General features: G+C 43.4%; 1 protein-coding gene across 7 annotated transcripts; it reads left to right on the top strand.

The window, feature by feature from the left end:
* The first annotated feature begins 477 nt into the window (after positions 1–477).
* Positions 478–12,141, top strand: LOC101161391 (GATA-binding factor 2). Of its 7 annotated transcripts, none has more exons than XM_011475051.3 (6): positions 478–782; positions 4,286–4,680; positions 5,356–5,925; positions 8,102–8,259; positions 10,152–10,277; positions 10,968–12,141. In XM_011475051.3, the coding sequence occupies exons 2-6, from the start codon at positions 4,452–4,454 to the stop codon at positions 11,265–11,267; spliced, it is 1,383 nt and encodes a 460-aa protein (XP_011473353.1). In that variant the 5' UTR covers positions 478–782; positions 4,286–4,451; the 3' UTR covers positions 11,268–12,141. The 7 variants fall into 7 exon arrangements, with proteins under 7 accessions (XP_011473353.1, XP_020558928.1, XP_020558930.1 ...); XM_020703269.2 differs by having other exon boundaries at positions 478–778; XM_020703271.2 differs by lacking the exon at positions 478–782 and adding an exon at positions 3,857–4,054 and having other exon boundaries at positions 10,152–10,238.
* Positions 12,142–14,335: the final 2,194 nt, after the last annotated feature.

The raw sequence follows: 14,335 nt of genomic DNA on the forward strand, positions 1-14,335 counted from the left end.
GGGCAACGGATGAGAGTCATAAAGCAAAAATCTTAGGACGTTAATTAGGATAGGATTTCAGGACTCATTTAGAAGATGCTTAAAAGAGAGAAACTTCTACTAATAATACTCTTGAATTTGGGCATGCTGGGTTTTTTTTCTTTTTCAGAAGTGATTCTGGTTTTGGCCTAAAAATCTGAGTTTTCTACAAAATATTTCTGTGCATTTTAAATTGCAAAACATGTCTTGGCATCTTTACAAATCCTGCAACAGCTTGGGTACATATTTTAGTTCCATGCTTCTCCTTTGATATTGTAAGTTTGCACACTTCCTTCAATAAATGTCAAACTTAGATGATAAACTATTTTGGGAGCATAAAAGGTTTCATCCCTTGAATGGCATTTTTGTCAGATTGTTTAATCGACACCCGGAAGACAAGCTGCTTTGACGTGCCTTTACGTCGCCGCGAGCCCCGCAGTCTCCACGCAAGCTTCTGAGGTATTCCCTTCGCTCCTGTCCAGAGAGCTGTAGCTGCAGAGCAACAGAGGAGGGAGATCCGTAGAGATCTGCGTCCAGACGCGCACCGTTCCCCACCGGTGACCGGCGAGCGCAAAGCACCGCAGCTTCCAGACTCCACAGAGCATCTTCAGCTTGACAACCTCTCTGTCCCCGTCATTAATTCAGGCTCCTCTTTTTGGGAGAGAACAGCTGCAGTTGCGCAGTGAATCAGATGGACTCACTTTGCTTGGATTCTCGCAGACTCACCAGATCAGCCACGCATTCAATGTTTTAACCTCGGGTGGGTAAGTCAATAACTGTATCTTTAAAAATATTTATGATTATTATTAGTTTAAGACTCTAACTGATAAATAATAATAAGTTTAATGTTCGGGAAATTAAAAGAAAAACTCAGAAAATTACATGATGTCGAATTGACAATTTTAATAACCAGTCACTCAAGTTTATTTGTGAATAAATAAACTTTCGAGATTTACTGTTGCAGATTATGTGCATAAATTGAAAACATTTTTAGGGGAAAAAAAAACAAAAGGGAGCACGCATATAATTCGTTTTATTAATTAATTTAATTATTAATCATTAGACATCCTTTACGACGGTTTTCGTTTGCACATCAAACTGTTTCAAAAATTCTAAGGATGGAAATGTAAAGTAGTATATCAATAACAGTGCAGTAAGAATCGCAGTGCGCATTGCAAACGTGCGCACTTGTAACATTTTCGAGGAATCTTCCCGCGGCCGCGTGTAAATGCTATCAATAATCCCTTAATGCTGCCCGCCTCATGCTCCCGCTGGCAATGTGCCTCCGTCCTGCAATAAAACTCTCGATCACGAAATGGCCCAGTGTGTCATCAGCGCAGTATTAGTGACGACAAAAGTATCCAATTGTCATGCTTTAAGGTGCATAATGACTGCAGCGATCCTCTTTCATCAGCTGAAAGAGCAATCACACCAGCACAATGGTGGAGCAGAGACAGGGGCGGGCTGGGGTGTCCACAGGCATGCATGAGCTGGAGTGAATGCATGCTTCACCCCCTCCTCTTATACCCCCATGTACCTGCGGAAATGTCTGACTTTTTGTAAACCCCAAGAAAAGCAGATTTATTTCACATTGTTTCATCGTGATGAGCAGTTTTAGAACTTTTTGGACCATTTTCGGTTTGTAATTAAATAATTGTGCACTGATGTCCTCCTCATTTTTATGACATGTTTTTATTTTTCAGCACAAAATGTGGAAGTGGGTGGTGCTACATAGCATCCAAGCACCCCTCCCTGCATTTATACGGTCTTGTGCTGGGCGCTTGTCTCCATAAAGTTCCCCCCCCCCCCCCCCCCCCCGAAAATGCCCCGGCTCGATCTAATTAGCTGTAAGTAAAGGGGACAATAATGCTTCAGCTGGTTTGTGTCATCCTCCTCTCTCGGGCTCTGCTTATCTTCACAAGCCCTACTGTGGCTCCTCACACCACCTTCCTCCAACCCCCTGAAACACACACACACAAGAACACACACAAACAAATGTGGGCACCGCAGTCACGCACCCTCACATGGATAAAGATGGATGACCGTGCCCAATGGGAACAAACAGGTAGATAAAGCCAATCCCATTTAATAACAGCATGGATCGGAATGATAATCTTGTTGTTCATTAGCCAATGTAGCTGCACAGCTGTTGCGCACGGTCTCCACTACACGCAGAAGGTGTTGTGAGGAGGAAAGGTGTTCTCCATCCAAGGAGCATCCCCGAGTGGGACACACCTCTGTCCTTGACGACGGCTACTGGAAAGCAAAGCCCCCCTTATTCTTAGCCGTCCGTCACACTCCTCCATCTTTTGTTCCAGCACAGATACAAATGGGATTAATGAAGGTATAAATTACAGAGCGCCAAATCCTGCTGAGTAATCCATTTGGCAAACATGCAAACAACACGAGCCGCGACTCTCCTGAGCCTGCCGTTGCAACCGTCACAATTTAACCACAAGGCTGTGGGACAGTGCGCAGTAGACGTGCTTTCACTGCACATCAGAATCAGCGGCTGCACACAAGCCCAGACAGAGGGAGTCATTGTGGCTTCGAAGATGTGTGACAGCAATTATTTTACAGCATGAAACTTCTGCATGTAATGTGCTATTGGTGATGGATGAACTGTGAGTTACAGCGCAGTGCTACCGGAGAACTAAAATGTTAAGGTGAGCACGTGGTTCTACTACCCACCTGCCAAGTGGGATTGCCTCTTTTTTTAAACTGGAATTTCAGTTATTCCATCCGCAGCTCCAGTGCTGGTGCACACAGACACTAATTTGTTGATTTTAGACGCTGACAGGTTCAAAGAGCTCATCAGCTCACTGCTCCTGGCAGCGTGCCTGTGATTTAATGACCGATGACTGACATGCGCACTCACATGCGCATGCACACCACGTCATAGCAGTTTGGGATTGCAGGGGCCTCCTCAGAGTTTCATACCTGGACGTTGGTTCAGGTCTACGCGCACCACGTGTCGCCTCTTTTCCCTTGGGGATCTGGTGACGTAAAGCCCCGGCGTCAGCGTGGCGGCAGGCTTTGAACCACCTGCAATTAGGTCTTGTCAGTCATTCAAACGCACGCACGCAAACGTGCACAGAAACGGTGAATTTGGACTCCATTTGAAAGCAGCTTCATAATCCGGCGTCAAAATAGTAATTGTGAATTTCTTTATGTTCGTTTTGGCTTTAGCAGTTTCAGGAATTTTAAACATGGGCGTCAAATGGTAATCACCCACTATAGGTGAGGGCCTGCATGCGCCCCTCCTGGTCTGAAGGCACCATTAGCATGCAAACTGTTTGACTGCCCTGTCCCCCAGACAAAAAAAAGCCTCTGTTTTCACAAGAGGAATGTCTCGCTACCAATTAAAGACAATTAGGCGCCCCGAACAATGGGGCCAATTTCGGGGTCATAAATCGACTCCTCCTCTGTTGGTTTTGGAGGCGCTGGAATCGCCGCTTGTTTACATAGCAGAGGTTTACGAAAGCAAACGGACAGTTGATAAAGAAAGCAAAATATGTTCCAAAAGCAATTTTCAATTAAATGCGAAATACAAACATTTTAAAATTATGACAAAATATTTTGAAGCATTTATAGTTCAAATTTACAACAGTTTAATGATACAAATTAAATAATAAAAATTGTTTTTAAGAGTAAAAATCTTATTAAATCTAATTAAACCAAATTTAGATTGGTATTCAGCATTATGCAGGTGTCCTTAATGAATCTTAAACATTTAAGTGTTTCTGGGTATATTGCTTATTTAATTTAGGATTCTGATTGAGAAATATTTTGTTTTTTTCGGTGCCTGGAAATGGAAATTCTATGAGTGAGAGCAGGGATGCAGCAAGCCAATTGTCGCAAGGAGCTCCGTGATTGGTTGAAACGGATGCTCCGCCCTGCGAGGCTTGATATGGGAATTTACTGGCGCCAGCCGCATCAGTCTGCGCCACATCTCATTAATGAGCCGCACTGAACGGATCAAGAGGTTTACGCATCCATTCAGCGTTTGGCCGTCAGCTGATCCCAGCTGCAACAGGTATCCCCCCCAGCCAAACTTAGATTTTTGCGTCTTTGTTTCTTTTTAACTGACGACACCGGATTTATTTACTTCGACACGGAGACAGCTGCGTTTTTTATTTACAATCACAAGGATCTAAAATGATGTAAATTTTATTTCCCGTGTTATCTGATATGATTAGATCAATACGGATAAAAGACGCACGGACGGAGAAGGCTAAATTAACATTTTTGTCTTCGTTTCTTGCAGGTTCAACCGAGGACGGGGAAAAAAGCACCGTCTTGTTTAAGGATTCTACTTGCAAAGTTAATACTCACAGTCAGGTCTTCACAGCCCGCTGGACTTTATTATACCAAGGACTGAACTTCCATCAGGAGTCAAACAGAGTCGCCCTCAAAAGGGAACCAGCGCAGTCATGGAGGTCGCAGCGGCAGACCAGTCTCGGTGGATGGCGCACCATCATGCAGTTCTGAATGGCCAGCACCCGGACTCTCACCATCACAGTCTGAGTCACAACTACATGGAGCCCATGGCGCCTTTGCTGCCCCAGGATGAAGTTGACATGTTTCTGAACCACTTGGACTCTCAAGGGAATCCGTACTACACCAACTCCAGGGCAAGGGTTACATACAGCCAAGCGCACGGTGAGATTCACGCATTATTTTACGCACAGCATGAGGAATGGATAAATGAAAGGAAAAGTGGAGGATTCATGCTCTGCATAAGTCATCTTATGGATGTGTATTTAATTTTTCATTGTACCATAAAACAATGTAAAGCAAATTACAGAGAATACGTAACGTATGCAGTGTTTTTAAAGAAAAAAGAAAAAAGGAAGAGTCGCTATGACTTTTGTGAGCCGATTCACCAACATAAAAGGGATTTCTAGCAAATGACAGCGAGAGGAAAGGGAAGTATGTCACTTAACCCCTCTCTGTTGGGGCAGGGGTTCTGAAGGGGGAGAGAGAGACACTTCCCGGATATAAAATAAAACCCGCAAATTTACTAATAACAATCTTTAGTCTGTGAGCTGCAGTGGAAGAAAAGATACTTCTCAGACGAGAAGCAACTTTGCAGGAATATTTAAAAAACTGTTTTAGGTGAGCTGTGCAAGGCTATTATTTCAGAGAAACGATTTAGATCCAAAGCTTTTTTTATTTTATTTTTATTTTGGTTCTATTTGTCTGCATCTGGACATAAATGTCGGGTTCGAGTAATTTCGAATATTTTCCTGGTAAGGTCTTTTTATAAGGTCGTATCTTAGATAAGAAATATGTTTACTATGAAGGCAAATGAATTGTGATTATTGTGGATTTCAGCTCGCCTCACTGGGAATCAGGTTTGCCGGCCGCACCTCATTCACAGTCCCGGTATCCCTTGGCTAGACCCCGGGAAAGCTGCGCTCTCTGCGGCGCACCACCATAACGCATGGGCGGTCAGCCACTTCAGCAAACCCGGCCTTCACCCCGCTGGCTCCGGCTACCCGTGCAGCAACAGCACCGGCACAGCGTCCGTGTCTTCGCTCACTCCAGCCTCGCACTCAAGCCCGCACCTCTACAGCTTCCCCCCAACCCCACCGAAAGACGTATCCCCAGACCCAGGTCCCACCTCCCCGACTTCCACCTCGACCAGGATGGACGAAAAGGAGTCGGGCAAGTATCAGCTGACGGACGGCATGAAAATGGAGAGCTGTAGTCCGCTCCGCAGCGGCCTGGCCTCCATGAACAGCCAGGCTCCAGCCACGCACCACCCCATCCCAACGTACCCGGCATACACCCTGCCTACACCCCACGAGTACAGCGGCAGCCTCTTCCACCCCGGCAGCCTGCTCGGCGGCTCTTCCTCCAGCTTCACGCCCAAATGCAAAAGCAAAGCCAGGTCGAGCTCAGGTGAGTTGCTGAGCATCATGACAGATCAAATGTATAAGACCTAATTAAACGGACCGACCCAAGCGGTGTAGTTTACTCAAATTACGCACTGTGGTTTACCTAACACCAGCAGATAAATCTTTTACTTTTTAACTATTTTAATATTAACGTTGTCACTGCTTTTCAGCTTGAAATGTTTATTTTTGCGGTTGATCTTCTGCATAAAATGTTTTGCAAGATTTTTGCTGCATACAAACCGAATTACGACCACTTCTCCTTTTCAAAAGTGAGAAATTGTGTCTTTATGTTTATCTTTTTTGTAACTATTTTTAAATGACTATTAATTGTGTTTTTCTTTTTCTTTTTTACTGTGGAGCAAAAAGTACTTACAAACTCTATATTTTTATACTGATTCAATGTCTCATTCTGACATGATTTCACAGTAACTCAAACCTAGTTTCTCCTTCGTGCCACAGGCTTGTTTTCTTTCAAATGTGGCCTTTATTGCGCTTAGAAAATAAAGGAGTCACGACGTCCTGGCTCCTGCCATATCCTGTATACCTCCAAGTGAACAAATCACGACCTCCACCCCGCCCACCTCCCTCCACAGTACTAACAAAGCACAGGCGACAGAGCCCTGCTGTTTGTGTTTTTAAAGCCTGGTCTTGGCCCAGTGCGCAGACACGAAGCTGAACAACTCCATGGCGGAGTTACTTCTCTGTAAAAAGGAAAAAACAAGCATTTTGGAGAGTGCTGTTTTGGCCAAAAAATGCATATATTTATTTAACTAATGGTCCAAAAAAGTGCTTCAAATAAAGCTGCATATTTTTGTTCAGTCTAGAATGGTACCTGATTCTTTTTCCTTGTGTTTAGAAGAAACAGCTGAGCCTTAAGCTCATGAGAAGCTCGTTAGGTTTTAAAAAATTAAAGAAAACCTCTGGCTGGTCATGAGTCAGTACATTCCCAACATTGTTCCAGCTTTTGCTGTGAAGAAGAAGAAGAAGAAGAAGAAGAAGAAGAAGAAGAAGAAGAAGAAGAAGAAGAAGAAGAAGAAGGAAAAAAAAACACAGATTGTTAACAAGTTGTTTCAAATGCACGCCTACAATTATCATCATGATCATCCAATGTGGCAGTCTGTTCAAATACAACTGCTAAAAGCTTGCAGTCTGATCATCTGAGTGAGTTTTTGTGGTGTAGAAATGTTATTTTGTGACATTCAAAACAAGCTTGCAGATGCATTTTACACCACAAAAAAGCTTCTTATCTGTCAAAGGCGATGCCCAGTGCAAGGGATGATTGGGTTCGGACAAAATGCCACAATGACATTTCAGCTGTCGGCACATATACCTTGGAATCCTGTGGCTTTCTGTTTAACGAGCCTCACGCCTGTTCTGTGTTTTTACCTTCCCATTTCTTATTTCAACACTTAATATTGCATAAGAAAAAACATAGCAGTCATTGTTGTTGAATATTTCAAGAATTAATGAGTTCTCTTCAGTGTGCCAAACTTGTGAAACAGGGACAGAGAAGGAAGGGATTAAAAACTCACAGAGATGCATTTCAAAAAGAACCTGGCTTTTGACTCGGGTCAGATTCCATTCTGAAGCGAGGGTGGGACTTTGGGTGTCGCTGCCTTTATAACAGGAATAATGAGATGTGGCTCAGGGGAAAGAGGAATCTTTGAAATAAATGAATTGTCAGTTAAGCAATAGGCAGTCTTAACTCTGTCAAACCTGTATGGGAGAAAGCTCTTTGCAGTTCAGAGAAGAATCAATCAGCTGGAATCCAGCTGTTGTTTAAAAAGAATTCAGCTTTCAATGAGAAGATGCTTCTTTTGGCTCCATCTTGATGCACATATTTTCATCAAACCCTATAGAGCAGGAAACTTTTGTTTCCGCACATGGGTGCTGATAAATAATGTAATCCTAATTTGATGGTGTGTCTTCTTCTTGTTGGACACCTCTGGTCATGTTGTGGCTGTATTTGGTGTATCAGTTTACACAGAGGTGTCTGTGACAGCCATCCATCCTTGCCACACCTGTGCACCAATGTAGATTTTGTCTCTATTATGCAAATTTGACTAAATATTACAGGTTTTATTGAGCTCCTCAGTTGCTTGATTACATGGCAGCTATGTGTTTCTTTGAACAGAAGGTGAATTTTTTAATTATATAAAGTTTCTCCTTGCCTCCTCTTGAACTATACACAGAGGGTCGTGAATGTGTCAACTGCGGTGCCACTTCCACCCCTTTGTGGCGGCGGGATGGCACTGGTCACTACCTGTGCAACGCCTGCGGACTGTACCACAAGATGAATGGCCAGAATCGACCACTTATCAAGCCCAAACGAAGACTGGTGAGTTGCGTTTTTTTTTTTAATAGAAATTCTTTTTTGCTTCGTAGTTTCACACCAAAAGCAAAGTACCCAAATATGAGCACAAAGCAGATGCAGGCAGCACAATTCCAGGAAAGTTATATTTTCCCTATGATCTTCCTGGAATTGTTTGTCCTGCTCACCCCCCGATGATCCGCCTTCATGACCCGTTACAATACTGCTACTATTGCCATTGTTCCTGCTATCATTATTGCTGGTACTTCTGATACTGTTACTGATACCAATGCCCAGGCCGCTTTAGTTTACACCATGCTCAAGTAAATGAGAAGAAACGAGGGCGCACGTTTTGCCATGTGGGGAACAAGCCTCATCACAAAGATGCTCAGTTACCTGTGATTGATCTATCTATCTATCTATCTATCTATCTATCTATCTATCTATCTATCTATCTATCTATCTATCTATCTATCTATCTATCTATCTATCTATCTATCTATCTATCTATCTATCTATCTATCTATCTATCTATCTATCTATCTATCTATCTATATCTAAAATGTGTATATATATCTGAAATGTTTTAATAGAGAACTTAAAGTTATAAAATTCCCAGTTTATGTCTATCTATGCATAAATAAATAGAAAGTTGGTTGAGATATAACTTTTTTAAAGAAACATATTTAATTAAATAAAGAATAATTCTGAGTTTATTTTCTGCCATTAATGTTGTTATTCTTTTTTTTTTATTTCGTCCACGTTTTTTTTTGCTTTGTTTTAAAATGATCAAACATGGTGGCTTATTTTGAACAGCAAAATATATGAAGTACTGTGGTATTAATATAAAAAACATTTTTATCAGTAATACACAACAACAATAATATAAGCATATTTTTTTGTGCCACATTAAATCATAACATCTGGGTCAAAGTGTCCGCCGAATGTAACCTGGTGATTAGACCAGGTGATAAATTAGAGTCCCACTGTAAAACTATTTCAGGTGAACTTAAAATAAATAAATAATAAAAACTCATGAGGTCTCTTTACGGGTATTCCTCGTGTGGTTCCCGGGTCGTTTCCACGGCCGATCCCTCTCGTGTAATGTGCAATAGCCCACATTTTCCACTCGCTCGGCCCGCGTGGCAGGGACTTTGGCATTTTCGGCTCAAGTGTTTTTCAGAGTTGTGTTCAAAGAGGCATCCAGTTGTTTCCTATCCGGATATCTGGCCGGCCCAGATAAGGAAGTCGGGCTCCCGGCTGTTTCCGCCGTGAAGCAGCGCGCTGCATTCTGCGCGGCCGGAGTGACACATACTGTAAAGAGATTATCACAACAGTGGAGGAGCCGCGTTTACGTGAGGAGACGGGAGAGTGAGGGGCGGGATTCGGAAAATGCGTGGATTTGCAGCGTTTCTTTTACGCTTTTACTCATTTGAGTTTTTGTCTGGAGATGCTATAATAGTTTGCAGACCACCTGAAAATAGTTATAATACCAGTAAATGAAAGCTGCACACAAAGCAAAGAAACAGAGGGCTTTGGAAAATAAAGCTTCATGTTTGCTATTAAGAATTGATCCGCTATGGACAGATATATAGGACAGCGGGTTTTTACACAGGTTTTCATTAAACACAAATTAGTCTATGAATTTCAACTAAAAGTTTTTTTTCTTTTTTTTAAATATCATCAAATGAAGACAGGATTTTTTATATGTTTATCATTATTATTATTTTCAATTATGTGGTTTAAGTGTTACCCAGAAAAAAACACGAATTTGTATCTGCGCGGTGTTTACTGGCAACACGATGTTTGCGGAAAATGAGAAGCCTTTATTGTTTTTTACTTTTTGTTTTGTTTGTTTGTTTGCAATAGTTCATCAGGTTTAATTACTTTTAATGTGAAGTTTTTCTTCTCCCCGTCAGTCCGCTGCCCGGCGCGCAGGCACCTGCTGTGCAAACTGCCAGACCACCACCACCACTCTTTGGAGGCGCAACGGGAACGGAGACCCGGTGTGTAACGCCTGCGGCCTTTACTTTAAATTGCACAATGTAAGTAGCCTGAAAAAAAGCACATGCACATTATAAAACGCTGCGCCACAGCGCATGTCTTTGGGGGTGAGGGTGGGCGGGGGGGGGGGGTGGCTGCTGAACTGGTTAAGTGGGCGGACAGCGTGTATCGATTTAAAGACAGAAACTGAGAGTGGAGGTAAAGCCTACTTGCCCTGCAGAGCAGAACCCACCAGACCTCCTTTTTTTTTGTTATTATCAATCCATGTTGTTTGAATGGGGGGCGTTACTCCCCGGAGAGGCGGGCCGGTGGGGGTGTCATTCAGTGTAACGGCGTCGGTTACGTTGATGAGGATTTGTCTGAAGCGGCTCCTTTCAGACTTAGCCTATCCTCATCCTCATGAATTCATATTGACCATGATGGTTCTGTTTGGTCCAGACAAAAGCTAAGAAAAAAAGGCGCTCCTGACAGGCCTGCTGATGCACATATGCAAAACAGATGCTCATTATCAACGTTTTTCCAACACTGCTGGGATTCATAATAGGCAAGTGGCCTGACATGACAGAAACCATAATTGGCAGTGAAACATTTCTGTTGACATTTTCAATTATGAGCCAGCGAGCAAATTGGAATTAGGAGCACAACAAGCTCATAGAACCACAATGCAGTATTCACACTGTCACTGTAGCTTTTGTCTGGCAGGCGTTGAGCTAATGTGCTGATCTCTACAGGTCAACAGACCCTTGACCATGAAGAAAGAAGGCATCCAGACACGCAACCGCAAAATGTCCAGCAAGTCCAAGAGGAACAAGCGGGGAGGGGACAGCTTTGACGAGCTCTCCAAATGCATGCAGGACAAGGCCTCTCCCTTTGGAGCTGCACCCAGTCTCACCAGCCACATGACCCACATGGGTCACCTTGGCCCCTTCAGCCACTCGGGACACATGCTGCCCACTCCCACGCCCATTCACCCTTCATTTGGTCACCCCCATCACTCCAACCGCTCGCCTGTCTGGGCTGAGCCTCACTGAGGCAACATCCAGAAACCCTTGGCTTGGAGGAACCACCACATTTGCCATAAACACTAAATGACTTCCGCATCGAAGCTGAGCAGACTTGTGTCGAGTACGGCGGAGGGAGGGAAGAGGCCTTTGGTTGGACTGAGTAGCTGAGGGTTGCGTCATGTCTGGCCTCACTGATGGGACGCTGCAGAGTGCAGGACTTTGTGAGGAGCTGACTGGGGTTTGCAGAAAAAAAAGTGAATCAAGATGCTTGTCATTCTTTTTGCTTATTTTTACTAAGTCACTTTGGTACCCACCTCTCCCTGACCCTGTAAGAGGAGACTCAAGAGAGGTCCTAAAAAACCCGCTGTTTTCACCTCATAAGCATATCCTTATATTCTGAGATTTGTGCACCCTGTTGAAGACCAGACTGCCGTCCACAGCTGCTATGGACAGACAGGCGGACTGCTCAGTGCTGAGGGTCTTGAGACTGGATGAACAGAGACAAATAGAGACGCTCTGTTATATTCCAGTCAAACTCGCAACACCAGGAAAACCTGTGCTCTCCTCACATGCTGGATTGTAAAGCCACCACAATGTTCCCCTGTTTTTGATAACAGAGTTTTATGAAAAAAAGGAGAAAGCGCAGTAAATAGAGTGTTTATAAATGCTTAATTGCTATTATTGTTGTTATATTTGATGTTATAATTATTGCTACGATAATTTATTTTCACCTTTTAAGCTTTCATCGGACACACTCGGAAACATATGATTTAAACTTCATGGTTATTACGTAAAAGAAAACACTGACCTGTCCTAGATGAAACGTTCTTGAGCTGTACGTTTTTTTTAATCATTTTTCCATCTCACAAAAAAAGGAAATAAAGTTTAATACTGAAGTAAAGTCTGCCTGTTATTTGTATCAGTGTCCGGAGGGTGAAACCTCCCCCCAAAAATGTAAAAATTAGGAATATACAGTGCTTCACAAAACTCCTTTTTCTAAGTTTGGGTTGGCTCTGATTGATTCAATAACTGTATTACATACAGAAATGACATTAAACTCCACTTTTTCCAGAGGAGTGCTTGGTCATTAAATCCAGAAATGATATCAGATGTATTAGAGGGGAAGCTCTGTGATCCTTAAAGCGTGATAATGCTTTGGTCAGGCTCCTCCTCTATCTGTGATGGCTCGTTGTTAAGAGAAGGCCTCTTTGTAGAGCTTAGGCCCCAGGCTGGACCATTGTGCCCAGACAGCAGGCTCCAGCAAAGGGCTCCCAAGTCACACACAGTCATGCATATGCACATACTCAATTGCTCACGCATACACATGCTCAAACCTCAATATACACCCTCATATATATTCCTTGCAAGCCTCTAAAAAAAAGTTCTAATAGCTAAGCCTTCATTTCTGAACTTAGACATAAAATGTTCTAAAGCCAAGAGTACAGCTCGGAGCAGCTCTTGCTCCCAGTGTCGATTGGAGTAGCCTTTTCTCTTTTGGCCGTGGTGACTGGAGTGAGAGGAAGGACAGCGGGTCTTTAGTGGGAGAGAGAAGAGGAAGGAAAGGCAATCATGCGACCTGAGCAAACACATGGGGGTCTGCTCAAACCTTCACACACAGATGTGCTCGCAGCTGAGGCGGCCAGGAAGCAGGCGTCGACTCTGTTTCACCCTCATCTCGCCCTCTTTTTTTTCTTTCTGTTGTTTATTTTTTATTACTCTCTCTCTCTCTCGTTTGTGGCTCTTTCTCTCTGTCTCTTTTTGCCTTTGACTTTCCCTCTTTTTGTTTTGGCCATTCTGTCTGCCTCCCATTTGGACGATTACTGTAAAATAAAAGGGGCTGAGAAAACTTTGAACACAGTCAGCCACTAATGAGTCTGCTCGATTAGGGCCAATTTCAAGTCATCATCTGTGAGTTCAGCCTACCCTCATGCACCCACGGCACAGACTGTCCGATTACACCGTCTGAGCAGAAAGTGGACAGCTAGCCTTTTCTAAACCCTCCCCCATGTTCACATCTGCAGGGGTTTCCCAGATGGTTCAACAGTTGAACATGCTTACAACAGTTATTGAAAGCTTTGTATTTGTGTTAAAGAAAGTACAGATGTATTAGGAGTGTTTGTGCACACGTGGATGCAGGATCAGAGGGTTGCTTTTGACTGCTAAAGGGGAGGGATTCTCTTGATCCACTTGCTGAGCACCAGTTCTAAAGTAATGCTCGACCGCCAGTGAACAGTCTGGCCATCTGTGTGCTGTGCAGAGTTGTGGGAGCTGGGCCGAGTTCAGGCGACGACTCCAGTGGGTCGGGTGCTTGTGCTGCCAGCGAGCCCGCTCGGCTGGGCTTGGCCAGGCTCCCAGAGCCGGAGAGGAAGGCGGGGGGGTGGTCTACACAAAGAGCAAGCGCTCCTCAATGAGGCCCTCCAGAGGGAAGGAGCAGCCCTCCTAAAAATAATACAACAGTCTGCTGGGCCAGAAACTCCTAGGTCACATATGAGACATGGACAAGCAAGTGCACGTGTGAGGTTAACTTGATCTGTGACGGTGTAATTCACTCTCAGTTCACTTTCGTTGCAAAATTTTCTCCCAGTGTCACAAAAGTTCAAAGTAAACTTGCTTTTTAGAAATCACATTCACTGTCAATAGAAAAGATAACCAGTTATTACGGCATCAATACATTTAGTCAAACACATATGTGTTAAAACTATGAAAATATATAGGGTTTTTACCACCCAATATATCAACCATTTGTATTCAGTGTAAACATTGACTGCACGAGAACCAGGCTAAATGAGCTGACGTCATCCATAGACAGTGACTTGCTTCTGGTTCCAACAAAATGAAGTCAACTCAGTTGCCATTTTTTTGCGATAAAGACATCACCATGTTGGAACCAAAAATTGTCAGTAAGCAGCAACTGGTCCGGGTTGGTCTGAGTCAACATTTCTATGGCAACTACTCTCACCAATCAGGAGGTTGCTGTTAGTCCACACCCCTTTCTCTTGAAAGCAAGCTCTGTAGAATCTGTTAATCAAATGTTTTGAACGTTTAACATGAGAACACATACTTTTATTGAGGCATCTTATTGAACTTGAACACCT

The sequence above is a fragment of the Oryzias latipes genome, chromosome 5 (assembly GCF_002234675.1).
Source record: "Oryzias latipes chromosome 5, ASM223467v1".
NCBI classification, from domain to species: domain Eukaryota; kingdom Metazoa; phylum Chordata; class Actinopteri; order Beloniformes; family Adrianichthyidae; genus Oryzias; species Oryzias latipes.

Coding starts and splice junctions, on each gene's coding strand:
- LOC101161391 (XM_011475051.3), top strand. CDS start 4,452: ATGGAGGTCGCAGCGGCAGACCAGTCTCGGTGGATGGCGCACCATCAT. Junction 5,926..8,101: donor CAAAGCCAGGTCGAGCTCAG/GTGAGTTGCTGA, acceptor TGCCTCCTCTTG/AACTATACACAGAGGGTCGT. Junction 10,278..10,967: donor TTTACTTTAAATTGCACAAT/GTAAGTAGCCTG, acceptor TGATCTCTACAG/GTCAACAGACCCTTGACCAT.